Raw genomic sequence first — 22780 nt, 5'->3', positions numbered from 1 at the left:
TCCATTTCTTCGGAGACTGAATAGATGGGTGAGGATCTGGAGACAGTAATGACAGGTCTTACATTTATGTTGCCTATAATCCACAGTCATTTTTTTTTTATAGAAGTTGTAATACAAAACGTATCCATAAAACCACATCCCTATCAGATAACATACAATAAACTCATGTATCTGGCCACTTACTAAAGAGCAATTCCACTTTTGCCTGATTTTGGTGCAATTTTTTAAGTCATTTTTTCATAATACAATGACAAATTTGATTCCAAAGGGGCTTCAGGATGCGCAATTTTGGCCGTAAAATCTGTTGACATCACTGAGACTGCAAAACCTATGTCCATCTGCAGTGTGAACAAAACCTTACACAGGACACAAAGGCATAAAAAAAATTCACCAATTGCAAATATTTAGTTCTAGGTCTCACGTACACTAACACACACAAAAAAAAATGAACTGGAGTACAAGTTGGTATTCACGGAAAACAGGAGCATGTTCACACTGGTCATCAAACAGAAAAAAAACAAGACGGAAACAAAATGAACCAATACACTTCTTTAAGTAAGTAAAAGCAATAGTGCATATAACTCACGTTGGGCATTTAGTAATCACCGTTTTTAATTTTTTTTTTAAAAGCGCAACAGCAGCCATCCACCCAACATCAAGGTGTACCCAAATCGGGATGGTCCTGACCTCTAGTATCATAGGTCATAGTGACCATAGATTCTCTCACGTAAGACAATCGGGCCGATTCTATAAATGACACTCTGATCAAACTCTGATCCGAGTGTTACCATAGCATGACCCGATTTTCTCAGATGAGAGATTGGAGCACACTGAAGAGAGAAGATGGAGAACGTACCCAGGTGTTGGAATGGCCAAGTCAAAGTCCAGACGTCAATCCAATCGAGAATCTGTGGAAAGAGCTGAAAACTGCTGTTCACAAACTATCTCCATCAAACCTCACTGAGCTCAAGCTGTTTGCCAAGGAAGAATGGGCAAGAATTTCAGTCTCTCGATGTACAAAACTGATAGAGACATACCCCAAGCGACTTGCAGATGTAATCGCAGCAAAACGTGGCGCAACAAAGTATTAAGTTAAAGGGGCCGAATAATATTGCACGCTCCACTTTTCAGTTTTTGAATTTCCACAAAAATGTAACATAACCAATAAATTTCGTTCAACTTCACAATTGTGTTCCACTTGTTGTTGATTCTTCACCAAAAATTTTCATTTGGTATCTTTATGTTTGAAGCATGATATGTGGGAAAAGGTTGAAAAGTTCCAGGGAGCCGAATACTTTCGCAAGGCACTGTAACGACTTGTGCACATGTTCAGGATTTTTATCATCTTTTAACTGCCTCAGGTTTCCAAAGATGCCAAGCAGCTAAAAGAAGCGACGAGTCCATTCCTCAGGCATTTTTCGCTCAGCAAACGCTATGTATTTTATAATACAACATAAGCAAGAATCAACAAAAATCCGAGTGACATTATATTACAAGGTGTCATTTAGCATTAAATAGTCATATTGTCACTACTAGTCGGACTGGTAAGTGGCCAATCATCAGTAACCAAATAAACAACGGAAGAACAGACGATGATATGGAGGCCGGAGTATGATATAAAAATAAACAACTTTATTGGAAACAATTATTAAATCAAAGTGCCGCAGTGGATGAAACCACAGTGCATATAAACAACACAAACGGGATGGGTGAACCGCGGCTACCACTAATACATATCTTGCATTTGTATATGTGCAAACTTGCACAAAGTATAAATCATTCTATTACCCCCATGCATAGCAAAATAGTGAATGCACCTGCCAATGGCCACGGTTAGGATGGAAATATGGGCTAAGTATTTGGAAAGTAATAAGACATACCCAAGTCAAAAATGCACCAGATCGCCCGTTGCAGCTATGGAGGGGTACAGGAGGAAGCCAGCGGTCACCACATAACCCCGACGCGCGTTTCGGCAAAGCCTTCGTCAGGAAGCCCCATGACGAAGGCTTTGCCGAAACGCGCGTCGGGGTGATGTGGTGACCGCTGGCTTCCTCCTGTACCCCTCCATAGCTGCAACGGGCGATCTGGTGCATTTTTGACTTGGGTATGTCTTATTACTTTACAAATACTTAGCACATATTTCCATCCTAAGCGATTTCTAGTGGAAACTGCTTCAGGAAACGATCATTTCCTATGGAGTTTTTCATTCCCTGAATGAAGAGGGTTTTTTTTCTCCTGAATAGTTTTTTTTTCCTTTTGTTTGGACAGTGCCTGGTTTCGAAAGGTGGATTCCATCAGGAGCCACTTCAAAGAAGTTGCGCACACTTTCTTTTTATTCCCACCATGTGTATTTCGAAACCTCAAGCTGGGGAAAAAAAAAAACGCTAACGAGACTAAACGTACAACCAGCAAAAAGATTGTTACAGTAGAAATGATTGTTTTTCAAGCTTTTTTTTTCTTTTTTTAGACCAGACCTGCTCCAAAAACCTTTGTGCACACTTACTCTAAACTTACAAGTCATTGGACTGAAGAACTCTTCCCAGCAGAATTTTATATGACTGCCTTGTGATCACATGCTACTCATGTTTTGATAGTAGTGTCCTCCAATAAGTTGATTGAAGGGTGATCACTGATCAGTTCTAGTCTGTGGGTAAAGCGGTCATTATTCCTGCAGCGCCACCACAGGGGGAATTAAGCATTACATCTTACTTATTGTAATTAATTACATATCAGTATAAAGCACGGACATGTCGGGTCCTCCAGGACCACAGTCGTTCTTTGTAGCTACTCTCCACTGATCTGATTGCTGCTAATATGGGTTTTGGACATCCCGTGGTTTAGATCAGCGTTAGAATTCTTCCTTGTTTTCTTACACCATGCGTGAAGCGGTTTCTCCACTTGTCTCACTGTTTACCTTCTTACCGGTCCTTATGTCATTGTGTAGTTATTGCTCCCACATTCATCGCAGGACAATGGAGGAACAGGTTTGTGCGCTTTCTGAAAGGAGAAAGATGAAAAGAAACGGAGTGGTGTCCTCACAATGCAGCCGCGGAATCAGGAACGTAACTATGTATACAGCAAAACAATGCTGCAAAAGGCACATTCATACTGTGTCAGTGTTACCCAGGGCTTGACACTCTCCTTTCATACAGTCCAACAATAAATCACTTTACGATAAACGCCCCATACCGGCATAGCGGCCAGGACAGAGCACTGCCAAACATTATGTCACGGAGCATTACCATGATATAAAGGCTGCCCTTACCCTACAACAACAGAAAGACCTAGTTCATACAGTTCTGCACCACGCTGTCTGTTTTTCAACGTATTTTTGCTTACATGGTATAGTTGATTTTTTTTTTCTTTAAGTGGTTGTCTAAGAGTAGAAAAACAGGATTGCTGTCTTTTGGAAACAGATTTAGATCCCAGTTTTAAGCTTATCACGTAGCCAAATCACTTCTCCTGCTTTGCACTGAGGAGGGGCAAAATCCCGAAACATCGTGTCTGCAAATTGAAATTCTGGTTTGGCTTTTATCCTAAGTCATGTGACAAGACTCGTTAAAGTCGATATTGATGTTCATGATTGGTAATTCCAATAGGTGTCGCTAGAGTTCAAGTCCTCTTCTTCTCTGAAGAGACAATTTGCATAATTAATTTCCCAGTGGAGCATTGCATGGCCTACAAGTCTTCTCACTCTGACATGCCAGGCCTGGCTTGTCACTCTCCACAAGGAGAAACGGTACCCCTTAGACAACTGTGAGACATGTTTTGCTTGCAAAAATGCTATAGAGTACAGAGGAGCTTAATCTCCTGCCATGTTCCATCTTTGAGGAGGGGCTAGCTGGGGGCACGGTGTTAAGCAATCCTTTGCCCTGTTGCAGAAAAGGCAGAGGGGGGAGGCTCCTGCTGCAGCCAGGTGTAAGGCAGTGTAGAGGACATGGCTGAGTTCCTGAGAGACACTGACGATTTCTTTGTATAATTTTCCTTTGATTCACTACTAAAATTCAAGAAGAGTCTGGATGACTTTCTTGAAAAAAATATAACATTACAGGTTATGGGAACCAGATTCTGTGATGGGCCGTTGATCCAGGGAACTAGTCCGTTTGCCATATGTGGAGTCGGGAAGGAATTTTTCCCCTAATATGGAGCCATTATTGTCCGCTCCTTGGGAATTTTGAATTCTCCTGGTCAATATGTTAGGCAGACTTAAGTCTACGTTTAACCTTAAAGTATGAAACTATAATTGTAATATAACCGAGCATGCTATGATTTTACCATTAGGGGTGCAAGATTACGGACTGGCATTAAATGGAGAAAAATAAACTCATTTCCTGCGGGAGTTCAGCACTCCCCTGCCTCCCGCCCCGAACTGCGCGCTCTACCATGCTGCAAATAGAGGCAACTTTGTCTCTGCGGAATTGGAAGAGTGCAGTGGCACTAGAGCTGGGCAGATCCAGCAATCAAGCCAGCTTCAGAGCAGCGCTTACAAGCTTTATAGAAAAGAGCTTGTAAGTGCTGTGCTCCTTACCTGGGAGACTGACCGCTGCTGTCTGCTGTGCTGTGAACCCAAGCAACGCAATGAGCTGTAAACAATAAGATTAAAAATCCCTTCGTTCTTAGGCAACCTCCGTCTTTCAGTCATAGAGGTGTGGCCGGCGCGACTTCAGTCACCGCTCAGTATTGAGCAGCGGCTGTAAACGCGTCCCAGCACTGACAGCTGGCTCAGCAATGATGCACTGTTGAGCCAGCTGTTACTCAATGTGGGTGTAATAACAGTCGCTGCCTACAGCGTAAAGAGTAGTGATTGAAACCACGCCAGCCGCACCCCTATGACTGAAAGCCAGAGGCTGCCAGTAGGAATAAAGCTCATTTCCTTCCACTAGCTGCACAGCATTACACTATTAAACTGCAGATTAACAGCGTTTTGGGACAGGTTCCCTTTAATACAATGGCGAGATAGAAATGTTTGGCTGAATGGCTCAGGAATGGCAGACCTCTACTACATCAAAGTGTTACCTCATGCCTCCATTGAGCTGACTGAACACTACTGTACCCATGAGTATGGGGTTATCAGACATTACAGGAATACAGGCGTGTTATCTGACTCCAGCACAATGAGCCCAGTACAAACACATTCTCTTTTATTGTGGGGGCTGTGCTGCTTCTATGAAGTCTGCCTTCTATCCTTATCAGCCTCTGGAGAATAATTAAAGAAAAAAAATTGGAAATGTAGGAACCGATTCACTAAAGCAGGACATAAACAGTGCAACATTCTGGTCCATTTTCACCCATTAATGATCTGCACTCTTATTGTTCGCAATTGTTTACACAAGCCAACAACTGATGAGACCAGTTAATTAATACCAACGTTGCTAATCGTGTAATCGGCAGCACATACGCTGTATACACGAGATGGTGCTGATAATGACGCTGGCATAATGATCTAATCACGAGACAAGGGTTTTGGTCATCTGTCTAGTGAGATTGAACTACATTTGTTTATGGTGGGCAGGACATAGCAGGACATACTGGGGCCTGCCCTTGTGAGGGCAGGAGCAATACAGGGGCACAACAGGGAGTCAGGTGAAACTTTACCCCCCTTCATTTCTCCTCATATGGACAACTGATCCTGGTACTGGTTTAAGGCGAACCTGCTATGGAAATACGTCTGGCATGGTTTTTCTGCCACCTCCATGCAGAGAAGCCAATGTACTCACTGCCCTGGCCGTGCGGTGAGCTCCCCGTCTCCTGCTTCCTGTGTACACCGCCCAGGCTTCCTGAGTGAGCGAACACTCCAATGTTCTTATGGGGCAGCGGGCGCAATTGGAATATGACCCCCACGCATAACTGGGAGGCATCTTGTATAGAAGGCACTTTCCCCAGTTAGTTCTCTCCGGTTAGTGTTGGGGCAACTAGTGAGTTGCCAGGTCCCTGTTCCTACGGTCTTTGTGTTGCCAGGGCCTGAACTTGAAACTGTGTTTGGCGGTCTCTTGAGTCTAAAACCGCACCTGGTGGTCCGTGTAGCTTGAAGCAGCACCTGGCGGTCCCTGTAGCCTGAAGCGGCACCTGGCGGTCCCTGTAGCCTGAAGCGGCACCTGGCGGTCCCTGTAGCGGCACCTGGCGATCCCTGTAGCCTGAGGTGGCACCTGACGGTTCCTGTAGCGGCACCTGGCGGTCCCTGTAGCCTGAAGACGCACCTGGCGGTACCTGAACTCTGAAGCCACTTCGGCAGTACCAGAACCTGTTCCTGTGCCAGTCCTGTTTGGTGTTCCAGAGTTCGTACTGTCTGAGCCTGTTCCAGTATCCAAATCCAGCTCTGTCTGATTTTGTGTCAGTATTGTTCTGTTCGAGGATCCAGAACCTGTGTGGTGAACAGAGTTCATATTCTGTCTTGCCAAGTACTCAAAGCCCAGTCCGTGTCAGCGTATCTGACCGCTGGACACAGCAGCTGCAGTATCGGGGACTGCCTAGGAGTAGTACCTGGCGGCTACCTGCAGCTCAAGCCTGACTCCACCATCAGGAGCTACAGTGATAACCAAGTAGCAGCTTAGTTACTCCCCCCCTAGGTAAGCCTGGCCCATAGCACAGGAGGTCCACGAACTACGTACGCCACCTCCATGTGTGACAGTCGCCAGCACGTTTACATTTATTCACCAGTTATCAACTTGTCTACACTTAAAGAGGATGTGCAACTTTGAAGACAATTTTATATTGTCCTTACGTGAATATAATTGGGGCTGAAAATCATTTTTGCAATTGGATTTTATTAATATTTTTTGCAATTTCCTTCTGTATCCTCAGTGTTATATTGTCTATTACTGGCTGCATAATGAGTTAACTCAGAATTTTTCACTAAGCCCACTTTGAAGATCTGACGGCACATTTTTTGTTTTAATCTGCCTGTTTCTGACCTCCTCTCTGCTTATTTATGACCACAGACAACATAATAACACTTTATGTACTGTCCAAATCTGACCTCTCAACCTACTGTATTAGATTACACAAGAAAAAAACCCTGACATTTTGAAACAAATCATTATCATAACATTGTGGAATAAACCTTTTTTTCTTAACCCCTTCATGACCCAGCCTATTTTGACCTTAATGACCTGGCCGTTTTTTGCAATTCTGACCAGTATCCTTTATGAGGTAATAACTCGGGAACGCTTCAACGGATCCTAGCGGTTCAGTTTGTTTTTTCGTGACATATTGGGCTTCATGTTCTGTGGCCTCCCCTCTAACACTCTCGCACCCCTCCAATCTATTCTAAACTCTGCTGCCCGACTAATCCACTTGTCCCCCCGCTATTCCCCAGCTTCTCCCCTCTGTCAATCCCTTCACTGTCTCCCCATTGCCCAGAGACTCCACTACAAAACTCTAACCATGACGTACAAAGCCATCCACAACCTGTCTCCTCCATACATCTGTGACCTCGTCTCCCGGTACTTACCTACCCGCAACCTCCGATCCTCACAAGATCTCCTTCTCTACTCCCCTCTTATCTCCTCTTCCCACAATCGTATACAAGATTTCTCTCGCGTATCACCCCTACTCTGGAACCCTCTACCACAACATATCAGACTCTCGCCTACCATCGAAACCTTCAAAAAGAACCTGAAGACCCACCTCTTCAGACAAGCCTACAACCTGCAGCTACCACCGATCGACCAAACCGCTGCATGACCATCTCTACCCTCACCTACTGTATTCTCACCCATCCCTTGTAGATTGTGAGCCCTCGCGGGCAGGGTCCTCATTCCTCCTGTACCAGTTGTGACTTGTATTGTTTAAGATTATTGTACTTGTTTTCATTATGTATACCCCTCCTCACATGTAAAGCGCCATGGAATAAATGGCGCTATAACAATAAATAATAATAATAATAATAATAATGTTAGTGGTAAATTTAGGTCGATAATTTTTGCGTTTATTTGTGAAAAAAATGGAAATTTGGTGAAAATTTTTAAAATTTCGCAATTTTCAAATTTTGAATTTTTATTCTGTTAAACGAGAGAGTTACCGTATGTGACACAAAATAGTTAATAAATAACATTTCCCACATGTCTACTTTACAACAGCACAATTTTGGAAACAAAAATTTTTTTGCTAGGAAGTTATAAGGGTTAAAATTTGACCAGCGATTTCACATTTTTACAACTAAATTTGCAAAACCATTTTTTTAGGCACCACCTCACATTTGAAGTCAGTTTGAGGGGGGTGACCACAGACCATTTCTCTCCTTTTTGGCTGTTTTAATTACTTTTACATTTTGTCATTGCTCTCACCCATAGAAGTACTGTACAGTAGCATGAGGCGGTGTCTACAACCCACAGGCCAGTACACCAGGAGACATGGAAAGGTCGGTAGGAGGGCAACAACCCAGCAGCAGGACCGTTACCTCCTCCTTTGTGCAGGGAGGAACAGGAGGAGTAGTGCTGGTATTTGTAGTTTCCAAACAACCAGAAAGCCTTAACTTACAAACGACTGGTCTATAAGTACAGTATGATGATTTCTGAACAATAAAGAGATTTAGGCATAAAAAACCAGAAAGTATACAGTCTAGGACAGACAATCTTTTTGGAACAGATATTGTTTCATTTTGCATTTGTCGTTCTTTATATCTTTGTTTTTCCCCAATCTATAACTAGGTCATAATTAAAATAAATTTAAAAAAAACATTAAAAAAAAAAGTTTATGAAAAATTCAGAATTTATTTTTCTTTTAAATAATTTCCAGTGTAAAAACTACTAAATTGACCAGAGAGATGTAACATAACATAACATAACCAGTAGATAATCAGTAGACAGTGGCAGTAAGCCTATTCATTATCAGTGCCATCACTAACAGAAGCAAGCCTGCGACCTACCTACAGGATATGAATTTTCTGCCTTAGGCCACATTCACACGTTCATTATTTTACATCAGTATTTGCAAGCCAAAAACCAGGAGTGGGTGAAAATGCAGTGGTGACGAGTTTCTATTATACTTTTCCTCTAGACTTTTCCACTCCTGGTTTTGGCTTATAAATACAGCGGCAGAATACTGACCAAAAAGTGACCACGTGAATGTGGTCTTAGAGGTGAAAATCCATTTACCGTACGGTTTCCAGAATATCTGTCAGATGTATTAGGGAAGTCCATATATACAAATATATTCAGAAATCTACATTACAAATGTAACAGAATACAGAACAAAGGGAATGATGGGAGCGGAAATTCTTTAAGATGGATCAGTCTTTAGCTGGTCACTAGTGCCAAAGCGGTGTTCTCAAAGCCAGTAGTAATGAGTTGTGGCATACTGTACATTAAATGCTTTACATTGTGCAAGTGCAAAACTTTCTACAGTCCCGTGAAACATCAGTGTCAGGTGTCAACTCAACGCTTCCTGATACGAAAAACCTGACAATAGTCCTTTCCGTCCGATTCCTCATACAGTTGGTGTGATGTTTCCAAGTTCTCCTTCTTTGTGGGCGAGTAACGGTGCAGGCACATTGGCAGGACTTGGAGCAGAAGGTGGAGATTCAGAGTATGAGGCCGGACCACTCAAGTGGTTTTCAATAAGAAAACTGGAGAAAGACAGAAAAGACAAAATTAAAAATACATTTTAACTATTCCCCCCAAAAAATCAGATTGGTTTTTTTTTTCCTTTACAAGATATTATAGCAGTGGAGGAACAAGTAAACATTGGGCTCCAAACCAATATTTGAAAGTGGCTTACTATGCCACGACTTACTAAGGGTGGCTCCTTTAAAGAGAGTGTTAGACCTGTTGATTGCTCTAGAACCAAAATAAAAGGCAGTAGGGCAGCAGATTTCTTAGCCTTATTTTCAACAGGTGGAGAGAGGAAAAAGAAGCTGCCAAACACCTTGAGAAGCAGCTTTTCTACTCCGAAGACAAAATGGTTCAGCTGTTCAAACTCCATCTGTCGGAGAGAGTCGGGAGGCCCCATAAACATCAGATGGTCGCTGGTTCTGCCGAAGTCAGAAGGTTGAGTTGACTTTTGTTTAATATGCAATGGGGACCTTTACTCTTTTCGGTTTAGATCTTTTGGTTGGGTAGAAAAAAGGTGTGTATAAATAAATTCTAAGAATGAAACGTCGTGGCTGGATTTTGCAAAGAATCCAAGTACTCATGGCTGCATCTCATGAGAATGGCTGAGGATAACTACTTAATTGCGGGCAACGACAGCGCACTTCCCACCGATGCTCCATAGACATTAAGGAGAATCACAAAATGTAACGGATATTTGTAAGTTTATATAATAAAAATATTTCAGTTCTGGCCCCAAATGTCGATTCTACACAGCTATGTATTTGCCTATACTTCTAATAGGTTTCAAACTCAAGTAAAGTTGATTTATTATAGAAGTATATATTATAGACCAATATGAAAACAAACCAATAGTGCCACGAAAATAAAAGTTTAGGAACATAATATTTCTCACCTGCCCTCAATCTTTTTTGGCATATTGCCAGTTATGCCATTTCCTTTGCCCAAGCTAGGGTAATTATTCTGCTCAGTTTGTTGTGTGGTAACCTCAGAGTTCTCTAGCAGTGTCTGTGTAATAACTTCTTCTGGAGGGTCTGGTCTTGCTTTCGAGACGCTACTTCTTGACTCTTGGTCTTCCTTTGGCGATTGGGCCCTCGTAATTTGAAGGTCCACTTCTGTCTCTTTATCCAAGAAATCGTGGCTGGTAATGGTCATAGCGGACACTCCATGGTTTGCTTTTGCAGTGGTACTTGTTCCCATGGACTTTGAGAGAACCTTCAGTTTGTGGGAACTGGATCTATGATGCTTCTTGTGCTTTGGTTTAGAGTTATGCTTGATGAAGTATTCACAGGATTCCTGTAAGACCCTTCTGCTCTCAGCCACGGGGCTAAAATATAGAAAGACCTACATTAAGGACTCACAGAATAAACAAAAAGACATTGTATGGAAAGGTAATGGGTCATCAGAAAATAACCTATTGTTAACCCCTTTACCATCCAAGGTGGTTTGCACGTTAATGACCAGGCAAATTTTTACAATTCTGACCACGGTCACTTTATGAGGTAATAACTCTGAAATGCTTCAACAGATCCCACTGATTATGAGAATAGTTTTTCGTGATATATTGTACTTCACGACTTGCATTCGTGAAAGAAAAAAAAATGAAATTTGGCAAAAATTTGGAGAATTTTTCAATTTTCAAACTTTGAATTATTATGCCCTTAAATCAGAGAGATTTGTCACACAAAATAGTTAATACTGTAAATAATATTTCACACAGGTCTGAAAACAGAACCAGTAAAAAAGTAGACATGATATTTTTTGATCACTTTCTATTCCAATTTTTGAAATGCAGAATGAACAAAAACCAGCAATTCTGGATTTTTTTCTTCTCATACAGTGATCCTTCACTGTATGTTTTGCTGGTTCCTCCTCCTCTCACCTTCCCCTTACTGTTGGGGTTCCTCAAGGATCAGTCCTAGGCCCCCTACTCTTCTCGTTGTATACTGCCCCTATTGGACAAACAATCAGTAGATTTGGTTTCCAGTACCATCTCTATGCTGACGACACCCAATTATACACTTCTGCTCCCGATATCACACCGACCTTTTTAGAAAACACCAGTGATTGTCTTACCGCTGTCTCTAACATCATGTCCTCCCTCTATCTGAAACTAAACCTGTCAAAAACTGAACTCCTCGTGTTCTCTCCCTCTACTAACCTACCTTTGCCTGACATTGCCATCTCCGTGTGCGGTTCCACCATTACTCCAAAGCAACATGCCCGCTGCCTTGGGGTCATCCTTGATTCTGACCTTTCATTCACCCCCTACATCCGATCACTGGCTCGCTCTTCTTACCTGCATCTCAAAAACATTTCTAGAATTCGCCCTTTTCTTAATTTCGACTCTGCAAAAACTCTGACTGTTTCACTTATTCATTCTCGTCTGGACTATTGTAACTCTCTACTAATTGGCCTCCCTCTAACCAAACTCTCCCGGCTCCAATCTGTCCTGAATGCTGCAGCCAGGATCATATTCCTCACCAACCGTTACACCGATGCCTCTACTCTGTGCCAGTCATTACACTGGCTACCCATCCACTCCAGAATCCAGTACAAAACTACTACCCTCATCCACAAAGCACTCCATGGCTCAGCACCACCCTACATCTCCTCCCTGGTATCAGTCTACCACCCTACCCGTGCCCTCCGCTCCGCTAATGACCTCAGGTTAGCATCCTCAATAATCAGAACCTCCCACTCCCGTCTCCAAGACTTTACACGTGCTGCGCCGATTCTTTGGAATGCACTACCTAGGTTAATACGATTAATCCCCAATCCCCACAGTTTTAAGCGTGCCCTAAAAACTCATTTGTTCAGACTGGCCTACCGCCTCAATGCATTAACCTAACGATCCCTGTGTGGCCTATTTATAATAAAAAAAAAAAAAAAAAAGGTTCCTCGCATCATGTTCTCATACACTTTATGCAGTATTAGCCCTCTGTGTCTGTACTGCTACATACTTAGGCAGGTAACTGGTTCATGCAGCTTTACATGAACACCTGAGCCTTACACTATAGCTGGTCCGAATAACTAAAGCAATTGTTACCATCCACCTCTCGTGTCTCCCCTTTTCCCCATAGTTTGTAAGCTTGCGAGCAGGGCCCTCACTCCTCCTGGTATCTGTTTTGAACTGTATTTCTGTTATGCTGTAATGTCTATTGTCTGTACAAGTCCCCTCTATAATTTGTAAAGCGCTGCGGAATATGTTGGCGCTATATAAATAAAATTATTATTATTATTATTCTCTTTATGTCGTTCAACGTGTGGTAAAATTGATAAGAGTTTAATTCTTCGGGTCAGATTACAGTGATACCCCATTTATATAATTTGTTTGTTTTAGCACTTTTACACAAAACTTTTATAGAAAAAATGATTTTTGCATCGCTTTATTCTGAGAGCTATAACTGTATTTTTCTGCTGATGGAGATGTATGACTTTCTTTTTTTGTGGGACAAGATGACATTTTCAGCGGTACCATGTTTATTTATATTTGTCTTTTTGATCACGTTTTATTCCACTCTGTTCGGTGGTATGATAAAAACAAGGCAAAAAACAACGCTTTATGTATTTTTTATGGTGTTCACTAAAGGGGTTAACTAGTGGGACAGTTTTACAGGTTGGGTTGTTCCCAATACCAAATATGTGTACGTACATACATTATATATTTATTTCTTCATGAAAATATTTATTAACGGGTACAATATATTTAGTTTTTTTTTTTTTTTACTTTGTCCCACTATGGATGGGACTATCATTTTTTTGCAGGCTAATTGCTTGTATAGCAAACTGTCAGAACTGCGCTGACAAAGGCGCTTCATCTTGCTCTGAGCATGAACAGGCAACTTTGCTAGCTCTGGTGACCCAGATGTCGTCATGACGACATCGGGTCACCATGGCAATAATCGGGACCCCACTATGACCGAGTCTCCGAATTAAGGGCAGAAGGGCTTTCTTCCCTCTGCCTGCTCCCGAAATGATGTGATCGCAGAACTTGGCGGTTAAAGTGCTGGGAGCGATGCAGGACTGCTCCTGGCCCTAAGTGTCTGGTGTCAGAATCAGCTCACACCTGGCGGCAATCGCGCACGTGCATAGCCTCTGTGCACGCAAAATCACCAGGACGTATCCATGGATACGTCTCTGGTGGTAAAGGGATTAAAGGAGCTATCAAGGATTTTGCGTCACAACTCTTGTCAGAATGAGAGGCCAGTGGCTCCTCTCCTGTCCCTAACATTAAGGGTATGTGCACACGTCAGGATTTCTTGCAGAAATTTCCTGAAGAAAACCGGAAATTTTCTGCAAGAAATCCGTTTTTTTTTTTGCATTTTTTTTTTTTTTAGCATTTTGCAAGCGAAATTAGCTTGCAGAATGCTAAAGTTTTCCAAGCGATCTGTAGCGTCGCTTGGAAAACTGACTGACAGGTTAATCACACTTGTGTTTGACAAGTGTGACCAACTATTTACTATAGATGCAGCCTATGCAGCATCAATAGTAAAAGATAGAATGTTTAAAAAAAAAAAAAAAAAAAAAAAAATGGTTATACTTTCCTGCAGACAGCCGATCTCCTCAGCGGCGTCCGTTCCTATAGATGGTGTGTGTGTGCAGGACCTTCGATGACGTCGCGGTCACATGAGCGGTCACGCGACCAATCACAAGACAACGACGTCATCGCAGGTCCTTCACCCAGACCATCTATAGGAATGGAAGCGGCAGCGTGCACCGCTGAGAGGCGGGAGGACTCCGGGGCCATCAGAGGGTGAGTATATGACTATTTTTTATTTGAATTCTTTTTTTTTTTTTTTACCAATTATATGGTGCCCAGTCCGTGGAGAAGAGTCTCCTCTCCTCCACCCTGGGTACCAACCGCACATAATCTGCTTACTTCCCGCATGGTGTGCACAGCCCCATGCGAAAGTAGGCAGATCAATGCATTCCTAGGTGTGCGGAATCCCCGCAATTCCGCAAATTTAATGAACATGTTGCTTTTTTTTTCCGCAATGCGATTTTTTCGCGAAAAAAAAAGCAACATTTGCACTAGAAATGCGGAATACACTTTAAATAGGAGGCATATGTAAGCGTTTTTTTCGCGTTTTTATCACGTTTTTATAGTGAAAAAAACACGAAAAATACTGAACATGTGCACATGGCCTAAGAGCGCCCTAGCTATCCCTGCTCCTCAGATTACTTCTGATGGTGAAGAGGACGGAGCCATGTACCTTGCAGAACTCCTTTACTCATTGAGCTGTGGTTCAGGTAGGCACAGGAAAACGATTTCATTAAAATGTCCAGGCTAGTTTATTAAGACTTCATAAACCGCTCAGGAAACCCAACAACAACAAAAAAAAGAAACACCCAGCCTTTTCCAGCACAAAGTGAAAACACAAAGTAAATAGTCCTTACAGTATGGCTCAGGTTAATGTCCAGTTCTTATGCAAACTAGGGGGCAGGTCAGTGAGGGATCAGTGACCTGTCAGCAGTCTGCATTATGAATAGCTAATCCGAGCCCTACATATAGATGGTTCCCTACAAGACCTTTGCACAGACTAAAGGTACCGTCACATTTAGCGACGCTGCACCGATCTAGACAACGATGCCGATTGCTGCAGCGTCGCTGTGAGGTCGCTGGAGAGCTGTCACACAGACAGCTCTCCAGCGACCAACGATGCCGAGGTACCCGGGCAACCAGGGTAAACATCGGGTTACTAAGCGCAGGGCCACGCATAGTAACCCGATGTTTACCCTGGCTACCAGTGTAAATGTAAAAAAAAACAAAAAAAAAACACTACATACTTACATTCCGGTGTCTGTCGCATCCCCCGGCGTTCTTCTTCCCTGCACTGTGTAAGCGCCGGCCGTAAAGCATAGCAGTGACGTCACCGCTGTGCTCTGCTTTACGGCCGGCCGGCGCTGACACAGTGCAGGGAAGCAGAACGCCGGAGGACGCGACAGACACCGGAATGTAAGTATGTAGTGTTTGTTTTTTTTCACATTTACACTGGTAACCAGGGTAAATATCGGGTTACTATGCGCGGCCCTGCGCTTAGTAACCCGATGTTTACCCTGGTTACCAGTGAAGACATCGCTGAATCGGCGTCACACACGCCGATTCAGCGATGTCTGCGGGAGATCCAGCGACGAAATAAAGTTCTGGCCTTTCTGCTCCGACCAACGATGTCACAGCAGGATCCAGATCGCTGCTGCGTGTCAAACACAATGATATCGCTATCCAGGACGCTGCAACGTCACGGATCGCTAGTGATATCGTTGTTAAGTTGTTCAGTGTGAAGGTACCTTAAGTCTGGAGATGTGTGGATCTCCTGTGTGTTAGACACTGAATGAGGCACTTGGTTTCCATTTTATCTGTCAAACCACACCATTGGGGTGGGGATATGTGAGCAGCTACTCCCACCAATCTGTTTGCTCGTAAAACAGTGTATCGAGGGAGGACATACAGGGATAAAAGAAAATACCAAACATACAAATATGCACTCACAAGGTGAGTGTATATATAGGAGAGAGGAGTGGCCAATACTGAACAGCTGAGATCATCTAAGCAGGAAAGCTTCAGAGACTCTAAGCTGAACAGATTAACCCCTGCACTGCTAACAGAACCCTGCACCGTTTAATATGAAGGAGAAGTGCTTCTAATCAGTGCAGGAGTACTTGAAATTAGCTGCAGTGCTCTTCTGGCCAATCCCTCTCGCGGTAAACCTGTGACACTTTGGTTATTTTTTTCCCTATGAGGCTAAGATCTTCCTGTCAGGCAGTTGCTAAGTACCTGCCTGTTCTGCCCTGTGATGATCTGTTCCGGGTCAGTCAGTGACTTTCCTGCTTCCCTTGATCGCACAATAAGGCAGCTCTTTTTCTTCCAGTCTGTCTTGTCGACAGAGCACCATGCTGATTGAAAGCTAGCTTCCCGCAATTAGTCAGCAGGGAGCAAGCTGTCAATTAGTATTAATATTATTAATTATTATAGCGCCATTTATTCCATGGCGCTTTACATGTTAGTATGACATAGTCCATCCAGCGCTGGTGTCACTGTCCCCATCTTCGGACAAATCAAACATGAAGAAGTAGTCAGGGCTGAGGCGGATCACCGACTTCCTCTTCATGGTCTATTCGACAGGAGGCGGTGACAGCGACGCCAGCACTAACTGGGAGTCAGGGTTAAGGGTCACCACACCGCACGAGAGCCCTGGGGAGAGAGTGTGCTGACACCACACGAACGGAATCGGGAGGGGAGTATAAGCTTTTTTATGTTATCGAGGCCAATAGTGGGGTATGAGGTGGAGTTGTCCTAGCAGTGGACCACTTCTTCAAGTGTGAATAAGGAGCAGTATGATTCTAAACAATATAAAAAGCAGTAAATTATAAGGTTACAACATGCATTAGAAGTAGCAGCTAGTCAACAGACTTAATTCTGCTCAATATTAAAGAGGGGCTGACCCCTTCTAGTTAAATTTTGTCTCAGGGCAGCTTGCTATAAAGAAAAAAAACAAAACAAACACGCTGTACTTACCTGCCCCAGTTCACCACCGAGTCTCTGCTGCTGATCCTAGTGTCAGCTGACATCACATCGACAGTGCGGCGGCCAATCAGTGAGCTCAGCTCCCAATTCCGAGCCACTGAGATCACTGCAGCACTGCAGAAGTGACGCCAGTTAAGCATACATCTCCTGGAGCAGTAGCATAGACTCGCTGGTGGACCCTGGGAAGGCGAGTACTGCGTGGTTTTTTTTTTTTTTTATAAACTACACCCAGTTACCAAATGTAAACTGAATGAGGAAAAATCCCTTTAAGTGATGAAAATTGATCTAAAATAATAATGAGCAGAATTAAGTTATGCCTTTTTATTTGGCCCTCCATAACCGTCACGGTTTCATGTAGTCCCTTGGGAAAAATAATTGCCCATTCCTGGTCTAGAGGTACGTTCAGTGACAGAACATAGACCATTTGTAGCCTGTGTGCACAATAGATGCATTCACCAATCCGGCCCAAATTACAGACCATACTAGGGCATGTAAATTGAAGGCAGCTCCTGCACCCATCCACTATGCAGACGAGTGCATGGAGCTGTAATGAACGTCATTAGCATCCGCAAACAGCAGACGTGATTGGTCCGCAAGAGTTCAGCACTTGCCTTAACTATGACGCCTACCTTAGGTTGACAGTCATATTACAAATAAAAAAATGGATTGGTCACGTGAACAAATTGCGCACATGACTGGCTGTGTGTGCAGCTCATGTGATAGTCCGCATGGAGGATGGGTACAGGACCTGCTTGCATTAACATGCACTAGTATGGCCTGAAAATCAAACTAGTCCGTGGTGATCAGAGTGAAAAATTGTATCAGTGTGCCATCTGTTGAGCATGAACAAAGCACAATGACTGAGAATCCAGCCATCTAAACCAGCCTAAGAGATTAAAGCTGGCCATACACAAGACTTAAGGTACCTTCACACTGAGCAACTTTAGAACGATATCGCTAGCGATCCGTGACGTTGCAGCGTCCTGGATAGCGATATCGTTGTTTGACACGCAGCAGCGATCAGGATCCTGCTGTGACATCGCTGGTCGGAGCTAGAAGGCCAGAACTTTATTTTGTCGCTGGATCACCCGCTGACATCGCTGAATCGGCGTGTGTGACGCCGATCCAGCGATATCTTCACTTGTAACCAGGGTAAACATCGGGTTACTAAGCGCAGGGCCGCGCTTAGTAACCCGATGTTTACCCTGGTTACCATTGTAAATGTAAAAAAAAAAAAAAAAACACTACATACTTACATTCCGGTGTCTGTCGCGTCCCCCGGCGTCAGCTTCCCTGCACTGTGTCAGCGCCGGCCGGCCGTAAAGCAGAGCACAGCGGTGACATCACCGCTCTGCTTTACGGCCGACGCTTACACAGTGCAGGGAAGCCGACGCCGGGGGACGCGACAGACACCGGAATGTAAGTATGTAGTGTTTTTTTTTTTTACATTTACAATGGTAACCAGGGTAAACATCGGGTTACTAAGCGCGGCCCTGCGCTTAGTAACCCGATGTTTAGCCTGGTTACCCGGGGACTTCGGCATCGTTGGTCGCTGGAGAGCTGTCTGTGTGACAGCTCTCCAGCGACCACACAACGACTAAACAGCGACGCTGCAGCGATCGGCATCGTTGTCTATATCGCTGCAGCGTCGCTTAATCTGACGGTACCTTTATATCGGCCAAACCCACCAATATTGACAAGTTTGTCAGACGGTCTAATGAGTATGGTGGTGCAGGCCACATGATGATCAGAAGTGATCTCACGGTTCCCCTTGAGATAAGCCACCGACCAACGTGTCAGTCAGCAGCTTTCTCAGAGAACACAGGAGCGCTCGGCCGAACGAGTGCTCCTAAGTTTGGGAGAGCCGGCTATCGGCTGAATAATTGTTGGCAGTCATCTAATATGTATAGTAGTGATGAGCGAGTATACTCGTTGCTCGGGTTTTCCAGAGCACGCTCAGGTGGTCTGAGTATTTGTGACTGCTCGGAGATTTAGTTTTCCTTGCCGCAGCTGCATGATTTACGGCTACTGCTACTATTATTATTTATTTATATTAATTCTATGGTGCTGTACATGAGAAAAGAGGTTACGTACAGGGTTATAGATATCGTTTACAGTAAGCAAATTTACAATGACAGACCGGTACAGAGGGGAGAGGACCCTGTCCTTGCAAACTTACATTCTACGGGTACTAGACAGCTTGATTACATGTGGGGATTCCCTAGCAACCAGGCAACCCCCACATGTACTCAGGCTGGCTAGCAGCTGTAAATCATGCAGCTGCCTCAACAAAAGCTAAATCTCCGAGCAGTCACAAATACTCGGAGACTACCCGAGCGTGCTCTGGAAAACACCGAGCAACCAGTATACTCTCTCATCACTAGTGTATGGCCATCTTTAGTGCTAGGACTTCAATCCAGGTGGAATTAATGCCTTTGTTAAAGATGTTCATGCACAATACACACAACTTGGCCGAACCTGCCATTACAAAGGGACCAGACAATTATTTTAAAATTTAAGATACCCTGAGTGTCTCCTGATTGGGGGAACAAAAGATTTAGCATTTTGGATTTCAAGCCACTGCAAAGAGTCACTGTAAATGTCTGGCAGTGGCTTAGGGAGTTGGGTTCCAAAAAGTCTCTGCGCAATATATATATTTATTGTATGATAAATCTCTGGATCTACACTCGATTAGACCGCCAACACTGGATAAGTCCCATACTGACAGTGTAAAGTGAAAATCTCTCCCCCAAAACCCTCACAGGTACAATTACAGTCCTTGGGTAACGTATTTCAAGTGATCTTCAAATCACTCTTCAGTTTTGTTATTAACAGGACTTTAAAGAGGTCAGGACTTTCTAAAATGTAGAGTCGGAATAAAAAACCGAGCACATGTCATGTAAGAATCCTACCACAACCTCCAGGTAAACGGATTAGGTTTCAGCCGAACATGGAGAAATGTCAGAAAAAAACAAAATATGTGCTGATTAGACAGACTGGGTGCACAGTACTACATGAGATTGGTAATTCCTGCTCTAGGCAGACATGTCCCCTGCTGACATTAAATGGAATATAAAGCAGAGAACACATACCACAGAGGAAAGGAAATGCTGGCTGTCCTTTATACCAGACCTCATCCAAGACGGATGCTTTTTAAAAAAGAAGGAATTAACCACAGAGGTGCAAGTCAGCAGACCCAAGCCGGAGGTCCAGAGAAGAAGCGGCCAAGAAGGTGATGAGGGAACAAACAAGCCTTGTACCCAGTCTAGACCACACCATCTGGCATTAGATTCCTTTCTGACGCACCCTCAAAAATTAAAAAAGTCACTCTCACTCAGACACAGCATAGACATAACTAAACTTTGAAGATACCTTTGACAACGCATTTGAAGAACTTTAGATTTGATGGCCAAAGCTTCTCAGATATGCAAAATCAGTAGACTGTTGCCGGTATATAGCAGTCTACCTCATCAACTGATGTCACTTTGGCTTCTTAGCCTCGGAGACGCCATCAAAAGTCACATTTGTGCACAAGCAAAGGGCCCATGAAGTATCGGCACTAGGACACAACTGGGTACAGCAAATCATTTGGCTGATCTCTACTATCTACCCAATCTTGGTCTTCAGCTTCTCTACGAAGTTTGTGTAGGAGAATTACCAAAAGTTATAGGAACTTATAATAGTAACTGATATGACTTAATACAATAAGGAAATTATTTGAGACATTTATATTAGAATATGAAAATAGGATACAATATCCCATAGGATCAGCGGGAAACATCAGAACCACATTCTAAGCGGGTAAAAGTACATCTATTACATGTAGGTGGTGTTCCTCTAGTGTCACATGAACACAAATTGATGCCAATCGAATATCATTTTCAAAGTAAAACACAAGTTTTGCTTTGACTAATTAGGACATATGAACACTACAGAGGAAGGAAAGAACCATCCCGTTATATTCAGCCAGAGCTGAGAACTGCCCCTGTTTTGGAGGACTTTGTGCAACTGTATAAGAACACATTATCCACAATAGGTGATAGTCACAGCTTACCTCCTCCCTCTCAATGCAGTGGCCTTCACAGAACATGCCCAAAAAAAACTCCTAACTCTCAGTCAGTCAGCTTAAAAGGGGTTGTCTGGGACCTTTACATTGATCACATATCTGGTGGGGTTACAACACCAGACACTCAAGCCAATCAGCTGTTCCTGGTGCCAGCAGAGGGCATAAGTGCTCAGTTGCAAAACTGTACAGAACAGATCAGTCAACAATGTAGTTGCCGTGGCCGGGTACTGTCCATCCACTCCCTATTGATTCGAATAGGGGGCAGATGGACAATACCTGGCCGCAGTCCCTGTACACAAGACTGTTGTGCAGTGCCACAATTGGACACATCCGGCATCAGGGACAGCTGATCGTCAAGAACGCCATGTGTCGCACCCCCATCGATTACCTACGATACCATTCTAAGACTTGGCCATCAATGCCAAGGTCCTGAACACTTTAGGACTATTGGTAGTCATGAATGGTCCAAGTTGTGGCTGTAGAGCACATCTATAAATTCAGCTGACAGGCGCTCAGGCAAGATGGCTGTACCAATAATCACTAGAATCAAGCACAAAAAAACAGAATTAAAAATAAGGATACAAATTCTACCAATAGAAAATAAAAACAGATCAGAGAAAAAAAAAAAAAAAGGAAGACGAACACGCAGCACTATTTGGTTTTAAGTATAAAAATAATATGGGTGATACATTCCCTTTAAGGCAATAACACTGCCGGCCCTTGTGTTAAGATCACTGATCGTATCTTGCCATTCCGCTGAAGCTGTTCATTCACCAAAATATTCTTGGCAGGCATCTGAATAATGTTTCTATTATCTGCATGTAAATATGTCTTCTGCTTGAAGTGGTTGACATTAAACCAGCCCATAGCCACGCAAAGCACTGAAAGACCACAACTGCAAAACCTAAGTCAACCCGCTTGGCTTTTATTTAGGAAAAATGATCCTGTCCGATCCCTATTGCTATGCAAGGACGCCTCGTGGTTATATTCGAGTTTTTGCCACAATTTTCACAAAACTGCAGCCATTTGTCCCAATTTGTGAAAAAACAAAAAATGTGTTCAACAAATACAGATACAAAAAGAAAAATGTAAAACATAAATAATCTTACTCTTGTTTTTGGTTTCGGTGAAAGAAGTTGGCCCATTCAGAGCATGTTTTTTTGCTTCCAACCCAGAAAATTGCCGAGATCCCCACGATTAAAGTCATCACATATTTGGTTAGAAATAAGCCAAGGTCTGGTCTGGACATATTCTTTGGCTATAGTAAGAAGTAGACATTGAATTACATAGAGAACACAGGTTTGGAAATACAGATCTACAAAATATCTTATAGACGCCTCTCCATTACTAATGTCATCGGACAATAGAAAGGTGACATTAACCCCACAAATATTTCCTCACTTGACACCGCTACAGGGAAAGTGGGAAAAGCTGGGCAAAGCGCCAGAATAGATGTGCCTTTTCTAGGTGGCTTTGGGCCAGCCTGAGAATACCAGTCCTCCGCTGTCTGCTTTAGCAAGGCTGATTGTCAAAAATGGTTGGTACCCCCGAGCTGATTTTTTAAAATTATTTGTTTAAATAATTAAAAAAAAAAAAAAAAAACAGCGTGGGGACCCTTCTATTCTTGATAACCAACCT

General features: G+C 43.2%; 1 protein-coding gene across 2 annotated transcripts in view; it reads right to left on the bottom strand.

Moving 5' to 3' along the window:
- Window positions 1-7960: 7960 nt before the first annotated feature.
- FZD6 (frizzled class receptor 6) overlaps window positions 7961-22780 on the bottom strand; it is a 106101-nt gene continuing 91281 nt past the window's right edge. For both annotated transcript variants that reach the window (XM_069731733.1, XM_069731734.1), the window contains exons 5-7: window positions 22252-22400; window positions 10444-10875; window positions 7961-9565 (exon numbers count right to left, since the gene is read on the bottom strand). In XM_069731733.1, coding sequence (XP_069587834.1) covers window positions 9427-9565; window positions 10444-10875; window positions 22252-22400 — 720 coding nt within the window. In that variant the 3' untranslated portion in view covers window positions 7961-9426. The remainder of the gene's footprint in view (window positions 9566-10443; window positions 10876-22251; window positions 22401-22780) is intronic.

Source organism: Ranitomeya imitator, chromosome 6, assembly GCF_032444005.1.
Source record: "Ranitomeya imitator isolate aRanImi1 chromosome 6, aRanImi1.pri, whole genome shotgun sequence".
NCBI lineage: Eukaryota > Metazoa > Chordata > Amphibia > Anura > Dendrobatidae > Ranitomeya > Ranitomeya imitator.
Note: the sequence above shows the minus strand (reverse complement) of the source record. Positions and strands in the feature narration are given on the sequence as shown.